This window comes from the organism of the source record quoted next, assembly GCF_019968955.1.
Source record: "MAG: Porospora cf. gigantea A chromosome Unknown PgA_NODE_765_length_11342_cov_352.118, whole genome shotgun sequence".
Lineage (NCBI taxonomy): Eukaryota > Apicomplexa > Conoidasida > Eugregarinorida > Porosporidae > Porospora > Porospora cf. gigantea A.
In genome coordinates, this window is record NW_027151892.1 from 1 (window position 1) to 11342 (window position 11342).

The 11342-nt window shown below is 55.8% G+C and overlaps 7 protein-coding genes across 14 annotated transcripts; 4 read left to right on the top strand and 3 right to left on the bottom strand.

Moving 5' to 3' along the window:
* KVP18_004725 (uncharacterized protein) lies at positions 1 to 1957 on the top strand (the record flags this gene model as incomplete). 3 transcript variants are annotated; one of them, XM_067957635.1, is made up of 2 exons in its annotated part: positions 1 to 1233; positions 1263 to 1957. In XM_067957635.1, coding segments are annotated over 2 exons (1928 nt in total), but the record flags the coding sequence as incomplete, so codon positions are not given. The 3 variants fall into 3 exon arrangements, with proteins under 3 accessions (XP_067806376.1, XP_067806375.1, XP_067806377.1); XM_067957634.1 differs by having other exon boundaries at positions 207 to 1346; XM_067957636.1 differs by lacking the exon at positions 1 to 1233 and having other exon boundaries at positions 1562 to 1957.
* Positions 1958 to 2038: 81 nt separating this feature from the next.
* On the top strand, positions 2039 to 2629 carry KVP18_004723 (uncharacterized protein; the record flags this gene model as incomplete). The annotated part of the gene is made up of 1 exon (XM_067957631.1): positions 2039 to 2629. One exon carries the CDS (start codon positions 2039 to 2041, stop codon positions 2627 to 2629), a length of 591 nt encoding a protein of 196 aa, XP_067806372.1.
* Positions 2630 to 2665: 36 nt separating this feature from the next.
* KVP18_004727 (uncharacterized protein) lies at positions 2666 to 6704 on the top strand (the record flags this gene model as incomplete). Of its 2 annotated transcripts, none has more annotated exons than XM_067957641.1 (4): positions 2666 to 4322; positions 4351 to 4928; positions 4957 to 6123; positions 6153 to 6704. In XM_067957641.1, 4 exons carry the CDS (start codon positions 2666 to 2668, stop codon positions 6702 to 6704), a joined length of 3954 nt encoding a protein of 1317 aa, XP_067806382.1. The 2 variants fall into 2 exon arrangements, with proteins under 2 accessions (XP_067806382.1, XP_067806381.1); XM_067957640.1 differs by having other exon boundaries at positions 2666 to 4276; positions 4341 to 4928.
* Positions 6705 to 6723: 19 nt separating this feature from the next.
* On the bottom strand, positions 6724 to 7773 carry KVP18_004724 (uncharacterized protein; the record flags this gene model as incomplete). 2 transcript variants are annotated; one of them, XM_067957633.1, is made up of 1 exon in its annotated part: positions 6724 to 7773. In XM_067957633.1, one exon carries the CDS (start codon positions 7771 to 7773, stop codon positions 6724 to 6726), a length of 1050 nt encoding a protein of 349 aa, XP_067806374.1. The 2 variants fall into 2 exon arrangements, with proteins under 2 accessions (XP_067806374.1, XP_067806373.1); XM_067957632.1 differs by having other exon boundaries at positions 6724 to 7647.
* Positions 7774 to 8097: 324 nt separating this feature from the next.
* On the bottom strand, positions 8098 to 9839 carry KVP18_004726 (uncharacterized protein; the record flags this gene model as incomplete). 3 transcript variants are annotated; one of them, XM_067957638.1, is made up of 4 exons in its annotated part: positions 8098 to 8283; positions 8310 to 8548; positions 8575 to 8814; positions 8843 to 9500. In XM_067957638.1, 4 exons carry the CDS (start codon positions 9498 to 9500, stop codon positions 8098 to 8100), a joined length of 1323 nt encoding a protein of 440 aa, XP_067806379.1. The 3 variants fall into 3 exon arrangements, with proteins under 3 accessions (XP_067806379.1, XP_067806380.1, XP_067806378.1); XM_067957639.1 differs by lacking the exons at positions 8575 to 8814; positions 8843 to 9500 and having other exon boundaries at positions 8244 to 8510; XM_067957637.1 differs by lacking the exons at positions 8098 to 8283; positions 8310 to 8548 and having other exon boundaries at positions 8757 to 9839.
* Positions 9840 to 9890: 51 nt separating this feature from the next.
* On the bottom strand, positions 9891 to 10272 carry KVP18_004729 (uncharacterized protein; the record flags this gene model as incomplete). The annotated part of the gene is made up of 2 exons (XM_067957644.1): positions 9891 to 10192; positions 10260 to 10272. The coding sequence occupies 2 exons, from the start codon at positions 10270 to 10272 to the stop codon at positions 9891 to 9893; spliced, it is 315 nt and encodes a 104-aa protein (XP_067806385.1).
* A 136-nt stretch (positions 10273 to 10408) lies between these two features.
* On the top strand, positions 10409 to 11342 carry KVP18_004728 (uncharacterized protein; the record flags this gene model as incomplete). Of its 2 annotated transcripts, none has more annotated exons than XM_067957643.1 (1): positions 10409 to 11342. In XM_067957643.1, a coding segment is annotated over one exon (934 nt), but the record flags the coding sequence as incomplete, so codon positions are not given. The 2 variants fall into 2 exon arrangements, with proteins under 2 accessions (XP_067806384.1, XP_067806383.1); XM_067957642.1 differs by having other exon boundaries at positions 10409 to 11335.

Here is an 11342-nt window from a genome sequence, read left to right on the forward strand (position 1 = left end):
GGGCCAAAGGTGTCCCGGAGGTTCTGTATCGAGGCGTCAACTTCAACGGGCTGATTTGCGGCGTTGATGGCCCAGTTGTGGACCGCCCCTACACCTACTACCCTCTGTCCGCCACCTCCAAGCGCCCATCATTGCTTCTCAAGGAGCCGCAGTGTGTAGCGGCGTGTCCGGGCATCGCAGACGTGGGTAAAACACTCGACGTGCCCATGTCCCAGTTGGAGCGTGACGCCAGTTCCAGTGTGGTGGTGCAGTACCGAGTGAACACGCCTCTGTACGCCACGCGACTAGTAGCAGACTACTTGTGCGTACCTCTTGATGCACGGCTGAAAGCCGCGGTGCTTGGCGCGTATCAGGGCCTAGGTCGGCAGATGCGATTCGGGTTGGGCACCGCAGCTCACGCCTGGCCTGCGATTTTTCTGTCCGTGATGGTGTGCGCGGTTCTGGGTTCCGCGGTGCTGGTGAGTCTCGTTGGTCAGGCTTCCTGGTTACCGTCGTTGCTTGCCGCGCCCTCCATTCCCGTGCTGATGTTCACTATCGCGTGCTACTCGTTCTGGTTCGCCATTGCAGGAAAGGTCCCGAACATCTACTTTAAGTTCTTCCCTGCTACTTTCTCCGTCAGCGCCCTTCTCGGCGTGGTGTTCCTGTTTGGCTCCGTCATTGCCGCATGTCTGGTGGCTGTCAACTGGCCAATCTATGGCGTCGTGGCCAACACTACCAAAGTCACCTCGCATGCCTTCTGGAGCTCGAATGTTCTCCCGGTCTCATCGGGGCTAGCAACGCTAACCGCAACGTTCGCTGGGTTAGCGTTCGATGTTCTGCGGCGCATCGTAGCGTCTGCGTCAGTGTCTGCGGTGGAGGAGTCGTTGGCTATCAATGAAAACGGAGGTGTGTCGGTCGTCCCGCTGCATCGTGCTGTCAGATTTCTGGCTCCTGGGGTCGTTTTGGGGTGCGTGGTTTGGATTGCGGCCTCCATCTGGATCGTCTTCACGCTGATCAATCTCAACCGATTCGTCGTCGCCTACACAGGCGCCACATGGTACTTTAGCGACCCAGCGACTTGCGGATGTGACCAGCGAGATGTGGGGTGGTGCCCCGCCCTGATTGCACTGGAAATCGGCCTAAAGCATCATCTGGGTAGCATGGCGCTTGGCGCTCTCGGCCTGCCGCTGACCGTAGTCAAAAGTGCCTTCGCGTTCTTGAGTAGACGCTTGAATCCACAGTACTTCGACGTCGGTGAGTTCTTAGGGGTTAGGCACATACAGATGCCATGGAGGTGCCTCCAGGGGTTCCCGATGCTAGTAACCACGCTACTGACACCATGGCAAGAGCTCTGGATGCCTTGGTAGATCCGATAGCGGACGTCGTGGACTCGACAACGACTGCTGTTTGGACTGAGATAGCGTTGCAGTGCCACAACCTCAATGGTGGCATTCGCACTTCACGAGCTCGCTTGCTCTGCAAGGGTCCCCGTGTGATGCCCAGCATCGCGTCACCCTACGTGGGGACCGCCGGTATTCAGAGTTTAACGATGGCATGTGCAGCGGCACTTGGAGCATATTTCATGGGCTTTTTACTGCTCACTAATGTCTCTGACTTTGACATGCGTCAGCTCGCGAGAGACTCGGGCATTCGTACGACTCATAAGGCATTTTTTGACTTCACTTCGCCAGATTCGGCTCGATTTGTTTCATCACCTGCCTATGCTGCAGGAATCGGTGCAATCGTGGCCTTCCTGTGCGTTCTGATGATCGCGGAGACCATCGAAGTCATCTCGGATTCCATGTTCTACTGCTACATTCTGGAGTCTGATGGCTATGGAGAGACGTACCACGGGACACGCATCGGAAATGTCGTGGACCACCCCTGCAATATGCGGTATGCACCTGCGGGGGTGAAACAGTTCTTGTCAGAGGTACTTGAAGTTGAGGAGATGGAAGATAATGCGTACGTTAATTAATCATATTAATCAAAGAGGGTATTTTGCTGAAAACACCCCACAATAAGTAGGCAAAAAAGTGATAATGCACAAAGCTTTTTAATGCCTCTAGTAGAACTCTACAAGTCTCCAACATTCGAATCGAACCCCCTTCTGGCTGGGATTGAAAACCGTACCATCGAGCAAGGTTCAGATGATGCCATCATATGGCTGGAGGAGAAGTCCGAACAACACTTGACGTATAGTCAGCTTTTTTGTCGTGCCCTCTCCGTTGGCAGGCTGCTCATCAGACGCGACCTGACTCAGGGCGAACGCGTCGTCCTCTGCTACTTTCCGGGCCCTGCTTTTTTGGAAGCCTTTTTGGGCTGCGTGGCGACCGGCATCGTGCCGGTGCCTGTGTACCCTCCGTCTCCGGGAGGCGGCTCGTGCGACGCCGAGCGCTTTCGGGTGATCCTCGCGATCTGCAAGGCGCGGTTCGTCCTGACCGACAAGTGGTACTGGCGGGTGGCATGCTCCATTCCGTCTCTTTGGGGTGCTGCGTCGTGGATCAAGACCGACAACGTCCAGGATCAGAATCTCTCGCCTTCCTGCGCAGAATGGGCTGTTGTGGATCCCGATGACGTCTGCTTTGTCCAATTCACAAGTGGCTCCACTGCTGAACCCAAGGGCGTCAAGGTCACACACAACAAGTGAGCTCTCTGGGGTGTGTGATATAGCTTGGTGAATAACATGCACCTTTGTGGCGGCATTTTCGGCCTAACATCCGTCTACGAGGACCCTGACACTGACGTCAGTTTAACCGACCAGCCCCTCGAAGACTATGTCGAGATCATGAGGCCAAGGAATGAGATTTCTAAAAGGGTGCTGGGGCACCCGGTTCGCATATTCTCCTGGTTGCCCGTCTACCACGACATGGGCCTCATTGGGATGACATTGGCACCTCTCATGGGAGGCTGCTCCCTGGTGCAAATGTCCCCTGCGGAGTTCATGCGACGTCCCTGTTCGTGGCTTACCCACCTCAGTCGGTATGAGTGTGTAGGCACAGCGGCGCCCAACTTTGCTCTGGACTTGGTGGTGGAGCGAGTCCCCACAGAAGTCCTGCTGTCGCTGGACTTTCGGTACCTCAGCAGCATTCTATGTGGAGCCGAGGCTGTGCGTCCGTCCACGGTGGCTGCCTTCGAGAACAAGTTCAAGCAGTGCGGCTTGCGACAGGGAACCATCATCCCAGCCTACGGTCTTGCGGAGCACACCCTTATCGTGTCCGGTACAAGGGCCCTCCTGCAACTCTCAATTGACAGAGCCGCCTGCGAGAGAGGCCTAGTGCGCCCCATTCACGAGGGCGGCATCGAACTCATTGGCCTCGGCCATCCGTGTCTCGGAGTGGATGTTGTGATCGTGGACCCCTCGACGTGCAGGGAGCAGGATGGAGACAGCACAGGCGAGATCTGGGTCCGGTCTAGCTCCGTCGCCAAGGGCTACTTTGGAAGCGACTCTCTGGTCTTCTCTGGGTTCTGCTATCGCAAGCATGGCGAACGTGTTGGGCCGTGGCTGCGAACGGGCGACACGGGGTTCTTCTGGCAAGGACAGCTGTTCGTCGTGGGCCGGATCAAGGATGTGATGATCATCCGGGGTCGTAATGTGTTCCCTGCTGACATTGAGCAGTGTGTGGAGAGGAGCGTCAAGTACGTACGAAAGGGGCGAGCGGTGGCGTTCTGCACAGGTGAACTGGACCCTGCGCTCTGCGTAGCGGTGGAGGTTAAGGATGCCTTTTTCAGAAGTCGGCTGACTCAGCTCTTGCGCGGTCAGAAGACAGCCAATCCTATAGGGTCCGACGAAGCTTTCGGGTTGCATATTGCGACTCAAGTAAGAGCTTCTGTCTCGAGGTACACTGGTCTGCACTGCCAGGACGTCTTTTTGTTCAAACCTCGAACGATTCCGAAGACGACCAGCGGCAAGCTGCGTCGTGGAACGCTCAAGGAGATGATCATCTCTCAGGCCGACACACCAGGTCTGCTCTTCATGTCTCAAGGGAGAACCAGCTGTCAGTACAGAACCCCCCAGCCCCCCCTAGATCTAGAAAGCCTTCCTAGCGATATCCGAGGCCTGTCTTTTCGCGTGGTGGACGAGGTGGTAAGCATTATGGATGACGTCCTCCCCTTCCATGACCAGTGCTCGCAGACTGACGGAGCAGTGAAGCGGATGCAGGCTCTCATCGTAGATGCCGGCGTCGATTCGCCCGGCCTCTTCTATCTGATGAATGCGGTGCGACTAAGATTCCAATGTGCTGACGTGGGCTTCCCGACGGAGTTCTTTCTCAATGAGCCTACGTTCTTGGATGTCGTACGTCTAGTCACGAAAGCCGTTGCTGAAGCGAAGAAGCTCAAAGGTGAGCAACAATTTGCAGTTAACATCAGATGAGCAGGTTCCCACCAAGGAAATTCTAGAACACATTCGTTGCCACTGCGCCGAGTATCGGTTGCACAGCTCCGTAGACCCGATCCGGGACTTGAGGGAGCTTCTCCCTCTCTGCGAGGTTCACACTAAGGAGTCGCGCGGTCGCTACGGCGAGAATTTGTTACTCACAGGGGCCACAGGCTTTCTTGGACATTGGGTCCTTGCCGAACTTCTGAAGAGGACCAAAAGCCGAGTGCACTGCTTCATCCGCAAGTCGGAAGAGGATTTCCTGGCCGACCTCTCCGCGGCCTCTTGGTGGTCGGCTTCCTACGCGTCGCGTGTGCGCCCAATACGAGCAGATGTTGCTCTGAGCAAATTTGGGCTGAATCCCCAAAGCTTCGAAGCGTTGTCGTTGGAGATTGACACTGTTTATCACTTCGCGGCCGATGTGGGACTCATGAAGGCATACGCGAGTCTGCGATCCACAAACGTACTTGGGACCCTACGTTTGGCCATGTTTGCCTCGGCGGGGAGACTTAAGCGACTGCACTTCGCATCTACTCTCGGCGTATGGCCGGAGTACTTCCAGTCTGTCAACGTGAGAGGAAGCTGCGATTGCTATTCAGACGGACATCAAACGCCGCCTACTGGAGTGTCGGAGACCATTGGTTGAGGATATCTGCCAGGTGTTCGACCCCGCCCAGCAGGGCTACGTCTTCTCCAAATGGGTTGCAGAGCAGCTACTGGAGCGATTCTTTCAAAACGGCCTTCCATGCGCGGTCTACCGACTCCCAATCGTTGCCGTTTGCCTGGCGACTAGGGAGCTGCAGCCTGCGAACGTCTGCGTCAAGCTCATGGCTAGCATGCTGCAATCTGGCACGGTCTGCCACTCGACGCGCTTCCTGGCCACAAGTTCTGTGGAGGCCGTGGCTCATCGGGTAGTCGCCGTGGGATGTCATTCCGTGTGGACCAAACTCTCGCACTTCCCTGTTATGCACATCGCGGATATGCAGTGCCCTACGGGGCGAGATATCGCTGCCTTGATGGCTAGGGTGGGGCTGACGCTGACACCAGTTGACTCTCCAGACTGCGTCCTTAAGGCGCTAGATACGGAGAACCTGATTAGTTTGGGCCCTTTGGCTACTTCTTCCAGACTGCGCAATCTGTTCTTTCCGAAAAAGGCGGTCGCTTCGTGTCCGGACGTTTCCATAGACACCACGCTTTTCACTACGCTTTACGAGACCAGCTGCGGCCCGCTCCGCCAAGAGTCTGTGGCCGATGTTCTCCAGACTATCTTCTTCGCCATGCTAAAGTCAGAGGTCGGTGATCTGAGCCGCTGCGTTCCCGTATGCCTGCCCGATGATGAAAACGTCCTCGAGCGGTCTTCTACTGAGAGACTGGCGCTGAGCATGCTGAACTCCATGGACAAGTTGCTGCGCTCTGAACGAATCCGCCTGTCGCCGAAAAAGACTATCATGTACTGCCTGTGGATGAAAACTGCGCGACTCTTGGCGACGAGTTTTCCCCAGCTGGCCGAGACCCCTTTGGGGCACCTCTTAGTGGTAAACTGCAGCGACCCGGCGCCGGCTGCGATTCTTCAGACGGCGCTTGTCCGTTTAGGAGGCGGTCGGTTTTTCTCGATCAGTCTAAGGGACTTTTTGGGTTCCGACGCGCTTGATGTGGTGAAGTTCTTTCAGGGAACCGGTGAGGTCGACGACCAGGTGGATCCCGAGATCTTGATGGACATGCCTCTTGGGGATTCGGTTCTCATAGATCTTTTGCCCGACGTCCACGTGAGTGGAAGACTCCTCTTGCGACGCAGCCAAGCGAGACCATGTGCGCGCGCCTGCACCGCCCTACGGAGGGCGCGGCCTGTCCCAATCGCCTTCGCTTGCATCGCGATATGCTACACCGTCACGCTCCCGGCAAAATCATGGTCGTATCGTCCGCTTTCTACATGTGGCATCTGGACGAGCTCCGTGCAGTCTGGGAGCGTGTGGATGTGGTGGATATCGTAGCGCCCGTGGTAGGAATCGGCCAGTGTTGGATGTCGCGTGACGACCTACGAGTGGACGCGTCCACAGTCAGCGCGAAACCTTACGCTGTAGTTCGACAAGTCGCCTATTCCCTCGGGTTGGTCCCCGCCCCTCCAGAATCCGGTCCGACTACCGAGTTCGTCAGAACGATGCTGCAACTGGGTGGTGGCCGGCACCTTCGCCTAGGGTCGCGACGGCTCCATGACTGGGTCGGCTACCTGATCGACACAGCTCCGACGCAGCTGCTACTTTGGGTTATGACTGTAGTGTTCTATCTCAGAGCATTTCTCAAACGAGTAAGAACTTTTCGAGCACTGACGTCCTCCCAACAGCACTAAATGTTTCGGTCTCGTCTTTTCAAGTGTATCCTGCCAATGCAAATAATGTCTCCAGTAGTTCAAACTGCTCTGGTTGTACCTTGCTACCTTGCACCGCCTTGCCGTTGTATTTGCGTCCCAGCATCTTCGTCAGGCACAAGTCTGCGCACGCCGGGGTCTCATACTCGAGGAAGACATCGCCATCGGTAGCATTCAGCGCAGCTGGTGCGTTGGACAGCACTAACGGCGACATTATTATGGACCGGCGGATCTTTCCGAACTGCCCGCAGCCGTCACAAATATCATGCAGGACCTCGTTCCAGGTGTCGCCTGACTCTTCGAGCTCCGCCTTCGTACATATAGCCACGAATCGGATGAAGCGCGTCCCTGCACGGTCTAACTCTACAGCGCCTATAGCAGCCTCTGCCTGCACCGGGTTGATAGTCATCTGGGCACCACTGCCAGGAAGAGTCACGTTGGAGTAGTCATTAGGCCTTGACACAGATACATTGTAGCCCAAAACATCCATCCCGTCAAGTGCCAATGCCTTGTCGGTCTCCTCAATGGTGGCCAGCTCTACGAATCCGTAGTTGGCATTCTCTCGGGCGAACCACACGCAGAGGACCGGATTTTGGTTGACGTTGGCACAGAGCTTGCGCTTTTTCATTTCTTCAAAGATCACATCCTGCAACTGAGTCTCTTTCAGCCCGACGTGGATTGGTAGGCCGCCGAAGTAGAGGCGCCGTAGCTTCCGCGTGCTGTTCATCAGCGACGGATCGCTGTTCGCCGCCGTGATGACACCCGTCTTTGCCACCCACTGGAAACCATCCCAAACGAGACGAACGGGCTCGCGACCCTCACTGTCAGCGAGTCGTTGGAAGCCTCCTGCTCTTCGAATGCACTCCGTCTGCAATTTTCGCCTGCGTCGCTCGCGCTCTCGACTCCGTGCGCGCTCAGGACTCATGTCCGGCCTGGGACGTGGTGCAGCGACGGCCGTTTCTGGCTCTCTGGCGCGGACGCTTAGCGCTGGACTTAGACTGCGAGCGTGCCGTCTGTCCCGTGGGGTTTCTCGCGATCTCGATCTGCGCATAAACCGAAAATCACTATTTCCTCCGGCAATGTCTGCTCCTGTGTACGACTTAGGCACGCCGCCACCGTGCGACTCTTACTGCGCGGCAGCGAATACATTCCGGAATCCGTTGCTTCAGGTGGCCACGTAGGTTGCGTACATGCAGTGGGGACTGATCGGTGGTCAACTGCTGTTGTTTTTTGCGATGTTCGCAATGCCATGTTGTGAGAAAACAAAAAGGGCGACACAGTTAAAACAGGTGAAAAGGCTGAAAAAATCAAGGACACTGCCATCGAGTCTTACCAAAAAGACCAGGAACAGGAAGTACATGAGAAGGAGGAGTAATCACGTCACTCTGGGAACAAGAGCCAGCGTTTTCTTCAGAGTTCGAATTAGACCTGTAAGCGGTTCGATCGGTCCTCCTGCCACGCCTTTCCAGTCTTTTTTCTTGTGCCGAGAGTACATCTCGAACTCCTCCCTAGTTTGCAGCGTCATTTTCCATCGAACCCCGCACCATTGTGTCCAATGATACTGTGTGACGTCCTCGTGGCTCTCACTACTTCGGCATCAGTCATCTTTCGGAAGTCAGTCAAACACGAGCAAATTCCATTGTAGGACGTGGGACAGACGCAAACACCATCCACGTCATTCCACTCCAACGGACACCGTCGGAGGTTGCGATCCAGCTCAGCATTTCGCACGCAGGCGTAGGAAAAGTGACAGCGCCAAGAGAGATCCTCTTTCTCCTCCGGAGTCATAGCTTTTGGTCTGAATGCCCTACACGGGCCGAAGTACACTGTGTTGGCTGAGAACCGCACTCACTCGAGTTTGGGTTACAGTAGCCGTTGTCACCAAAGGTGAAACCCACAGGACAGTCTCGGGAGTAGTCTCGTGGACAGCGGCCTAGCGTCCAATACTTGACTGTCAAATGCTGCACTAGTCGCTTGAGGGAGTTCATAAACGCTGCCTCGCCACCGAACGCTGCGAGGTCCCCGGCCGCCTTCTCAACTCCTTTGGTCAGTAACGTTTGCTTGTCCGGTGCCGGGTCCAGCTTGCGTCCCTCTGGGTCTCTTGCAATGTCCTATCTTACGGTTTAGGCGCTTGTCTGTGCCGGCAGCGCCCGATTTGGCGCTTTGGCCCTCACTCTGAGCACCTTTGAGTTTGCCGCCTGTGGGAAGCTGCACGAAGCGGGAGACGGAGCCCGACACGGAAATGGGCCCGTCAGACAGGATTTCCGTTCCCAGAATAGAAGGTGCGGGCTTGAAGAGCGCGCGAGCCTGGGTGAGCTCATCCGTCACAACAATATGGGGTGGCTTCACGCGGTCCACCACCACTTGCACTGACATCAAGGGTAGCTCAAGCGACGACGGGTACGACGTCAGCGGTATCTTCAGAACGAGGTTTTTACCTTCGTCGCACGTATGTTGAGGTGGAGGCTTCATGTGGATAGGCAGGCGAGTCCCGGGCATGAAGCCCTTTACTGGTTCCGGAGGCTCTGCCGGAGGCGGTTTGTTATTCACATGAAGAATACTTACAGCCTGCAGGGCGGAGTCCAAGGCCGTAACGTCAGCCCGGGACTGTGCTAGGGGCTCCTCTTGCAACTTCTTTTTAATCTTTCCCTCTGTTTTCTGTTGCTCATCTGCTGCTCGGGAGATGTGCAAGCTGACTGATGCGTGAGGCACTCGGTGAGACGTTTCCGTATGGGAGACAGCGCCTCGCATCTCCGATGTCGACACAAAAGGCTTCATCAAGGGGGGTGCCTGGCCTGGTGACGAAGAATCTACAACTCCGTTGAGATTTTCAGAAGCGACCTGATCTTCTCTGTTCTCGTCATCTGGTGCTGTTGCGGTTCGACGAGTGGGTTGTTCTCCTTTGCTACCGCTGTCCGTTGGTTTGCGTGTCAACTCGCGAATGACACTCTTATTGGGAAGTGCTCCAAGTCCAGGGAGCTTGTCAACCACCTCTGAAAGTCGTTTCACAATCGAATCGTACGATTCGCCGCCTGCTAGAGCCCGAACGGCTCGCCTTCTCTCTGGTGGTGGCGTGGGCTCCTGAGCCGCTACAAGACACCAAACCCACCACCTCATAATACTGTCACACGACTCTGTTTAGTCTATAATGCCCACACCACGAACTGCTTAATGGTGGTGCTCCTCCTTGTGGCGTCGCTTCTGCTCAGAGATCACGTCTTGCATATCCGCGCGCTTCTTGAGAGCACGGTGATGTGATCCCAAGCGCTTCTTGGCGAACTTGTAGGCACGTCGGAAGGTAACGCCAGACCCGACTTTCAGCAGCTCAAGGATTCTCCTCTCATAGGGAGCGAAGCCGCAGACCTCACGGACAACCTCAGCCACGATTTTCTGGCGAGCAGACTTCGCGGGGGTCTTGTCCTTCTTAACCCTCTTGATGGGGGTGACCTGATGGTGGGGGTAGTTCCTCTCTGCAATAGATTAGAATGGGCTCTTATTGTACGACCTCGGGGTCCACAGCATAAACATCGACCTTACTGGTAGCGGGCATTGCAGACTGCAAGGGGAGGCGAAAATCGACCTTTCTGAGACAGAACGGCACTTGAAGGTGTGGGGCTACTGGATGCGCAATGGGCAAGCTCCGTCAGAAGAGATCAGCTCAAAGACATGCGCCACTCGAGTACTCGATGGAGTGTGACGCTCAGTATGAGAAGATGGTCAAGAAACAAAGAGAGCGCATGTTGGCCTCGTTCGATGACATTGCCGAGGACGAGAATGAGGAGCCCATGACCGACCGAATGGCACGAAAAGCCCTTGCGTTGACGGCGGATAACAGACAAGAGGACCATGAGAGCTTTATCGAGGAGGACGACCCGGACCAAGTGGCCGCTCTGGCTGCCGAGCTGTCCCGCCTCGACCTCGGAGAGCATGAGGACGACTGGGGCGACCTACGCAAACCCACCAAAGACGTGCACTTTCTAGCGGACCTCATCGTCAAGCAGCCGCAGACGTCGGGGTCCCTAGGGCTTCCTGCCGAAGTGGTGGAAAAGTACACAAAGGTCGGTATGTTCCTGCGCAAGTACAGGTCCGGTCCGCTGCCGAAAGCGTTTAGAGTGCTACCTATGCTGGACAACTGGGATGAAATCATGCAGTTGACGGTTCCCGAGCAGTGGTCGCCTCAGGCCATGAATGCGGCCACCAAAATAATGGTCAGTGCCCGACCGAACGTGGTCTTCCGCTTTCTGAACCTGGTTCTTCTGCCTGCGATCCTTCGTAACATCGCGGAGTCCGCGGGTAAGAAGGGAGGTGCCGAGACCGCTGTACGACGCTTGAACCATCACTACTTCATGGCAGTGCGAAAGTCGGTTTACAAACCAGGAGCGTTCTACAAGGGCATTGTCCTGCCGCTTGCTTTTGACGGCTGCACGTATAGACAGGCCATGATCATCGGATCCATTATCACTCAGACAACTATTCCACTTAATCACTCAGCTGCCGCGCTCGAGACCTTGGCACGCACGAGATTCACACCGACTCCTCAGTCGTCGGGCCTATGGAGGCCTCCAGTCTCGTATTTCATCCACTTGCTCCTCAACAAGAAGTACAACCTGCCTGTCAGCA